At 49.1% G+C, this 2,148-nt stretch overlaps 1 protein-coding gene across 2 annotated transcripts in view; it reads left to right on the forward strand.

Moving 5' to 3' along the window:
* Positions 1–970: 970 nt before the first annotated feature.
* The window catches only part of EPB42 (erythrocyte membrane protein band 4.2), a 32,698-nt gene continuing 31,520 nt past the window's right edge, over positions 971–2,148 (forward strand). The window contains exon 1 of one of the 2 annotated variants that reach the window (XM_006158630.3): positions 971–1,173. In XM_006158630.3, coding sequence (XP_006158692.1) covers positions 1,164–1,173 — 10 coding nt within the window. In that variant the 5' untranslated portion in view covers positions 971–1,163. Of the gene's footprint in view, positions 1,174–1,633; positions 1,722–2,148 lie in introns of those variants that run through there. The other variant, XM_027775780.1, reaches the window with a different exon arrangement.

Below are 2,148 nucleotides of genomic sequence, written 5' to 3' on the forward strand. Positions count from 1 at the left end.
AGGTGGCGTGATGGCTAAGACACTGGACTCCCACATGGCTGACTAGGTCTGAATCCTGGTGGCTTGCTTTCTCACTTTCCTTCTCTCTATCTCTCTGTCTCTCTCTGGTGAGCAGACATACCCTATATCAAATAAAATATAGTAATAATCAATAAAACTAAATCAATATTTTTTAAAGTACAAAAGATAAACAGAAAGACCACCATTCTACTAAATACTCCGGCTCCCTTCCCCATTGGCAACCAATATTTGTCAGAGTTTGCTTTATATTCATCTATAGCCATCTCTGCTATATATGCAGACAAGCACCTGAAAGTGCGTCTGGTGACAGTCTGAAAAGCCCTAGGCAAAAGCTAGGACTGAAAAGGTCCAAGAGGGCCAAACATGGGAGCTCTTGTGTCTTATCTCCTTAGTGACTAAACAAAGAGAAAGTAAAAAGACAAATGTCCTGAGTGGTTCTGAGCCCCTGAAGATAGTTCTAAAACTTCTCCAGTAAAGTGTCCCAGACCAAGTAGCCTTGGGAGAGCTGGGACCCTGGCTTTTGCTTTTAGGATAATTATTTTTTGCCAACAAATTTCACCTCCTTATCTCTTTCACACAGATGAATTTCAGACACATGCTCTCTCTTTATATTATCAAAACAGTCCATGAACATACAGCAACTTGCTGTCGGATATGTACTGATATGTTTAGGATCCTGGATTTGCGTTTGGATATGGGCCTCCTGATTATGAGTCTTCTCTTCCAGGGTCTTCCAGTGTGACCCAGATAGCATCTCTGAGGGTGTCCTGAGGCCACTGAAGCAGCAGGCTTAGAGGTTTCTCTGGACTCTTCCTATTGCCAGACCGCCCTCATTCTACCTCCTACTCCAGGTCTGCCATGCATACCCCTGACTAGGCCTCCTGCACAAGAGATAAAAACAAAAAGGGTTACTCCCAGCAGCTGGTCCTAGAGATATCGGTGGGGAGGGAGTAGGAGGGAAGAACCCTGTCAGGGCACTCACAGGAGGCATAGAAAGAAAGTTTCTGCTATTTATAGATTCTTGAGCCCACAAACTACCTCCATCGCTTTCTGTCTGGAAGACAAATTCAGAGAGGGAGCCCAGAAGCAACAGTTCAAGACAGGCTTTTCTGTGATAGAGTGGCTAGAAGCGGCCTGCAGCCATGGGACAGGGTGAGCCAAGCTTTCCACAGGGCTTACTGGTCTGTCAGTAGCCCTCTGTCTTTACATGCTTTCACTAAAGGAAGTAAGACAGAGGTGGAGGTGATGGTAGTGTGGCTGTGGAGTGGGTTGTGTAAGTGAGTTGGTGGAGGTGATGGTCAGGTGGCTATGGAGTGGGGGTGTTGGCGGAGGTGGAGGTGATGGTGGTGGTGGCATGACTATGGAGTTGAGGTGTGTAAGTGGGTGGTGGTGGAGGTGATGGTGGTGGTGGCGTGACTATGGAGTTGAGGTGTGTAAGTGGGTGGAGGTGGAGGTGATGGTGGTGGTGTGGCTATGGAGTGGGGGTGGGTAGAGGGGGTGGGGGGGGAGGTGGGGGTGGTGGGCTATGGAGTTGAGGTGTGTTAAGTGGGTGGAGGTGGAGGTGATGGTGGTGGTGGCGTGACTATGGAGTTGAGGTGTGTAAGTGGGTGGAGGTGGAGGTGATGGTGGTGGTGTGGCTATGGAGTGGGAGATGTTAGTGGGTGCTGGTGGAGATGACGGTGGTGTGGCTATGGAGCCGGGTATGTAAGTGGGTATTGGTGGAGGTGATGGTAGTGTGACTGTGAAGTGCGGTGTGTAAGTGGTGCTGGAGGAGGTGAAGGTGATGGTGGTGGTGGTGTGACTATGGAGTGGGGTGTGTAAGTGGGTGGTGGTGGAGGTGATGGTGGTGGTGGCATGACTATGGAGTTGAGGTGTATAAGTGGGTGGTGGTGGAGGTGAAGGTGATGGTGGTGGTGGTGTGACTATGGAGTGGGGTGTGGTAGGTAAGTGCATCCCAGAGGATGCAGAAACCTCAGGGGCCTTTATGAGGATCTGTCAGCACAGGTGTAGGCCCGATGCTGCTGTAGTACATCTAAGAAGGCTGTCCTTAGTGTTCTTTTGTTTTTTCTTTTCTTTTTTTTTTTTTAGAGGTTTTTGTTATAGGGAGCGTGCGCTCACCAGACAGAG

This window comes from Tupaia chinensis, unplaced genomic scaffold (genome assembly GCF_000334495.1).
Source record: "Tupaia chinensis unplaced genomic scaffold, TupChi_1.0 Scaffold000605_1, whole genome shotgun sequence".
Lineage (NCBI taxonomy): Eukaryota > Metazoa > Chordata > Mammalia > Scandentia > Tupaiidae > Tupaia > Tupaia belangeri.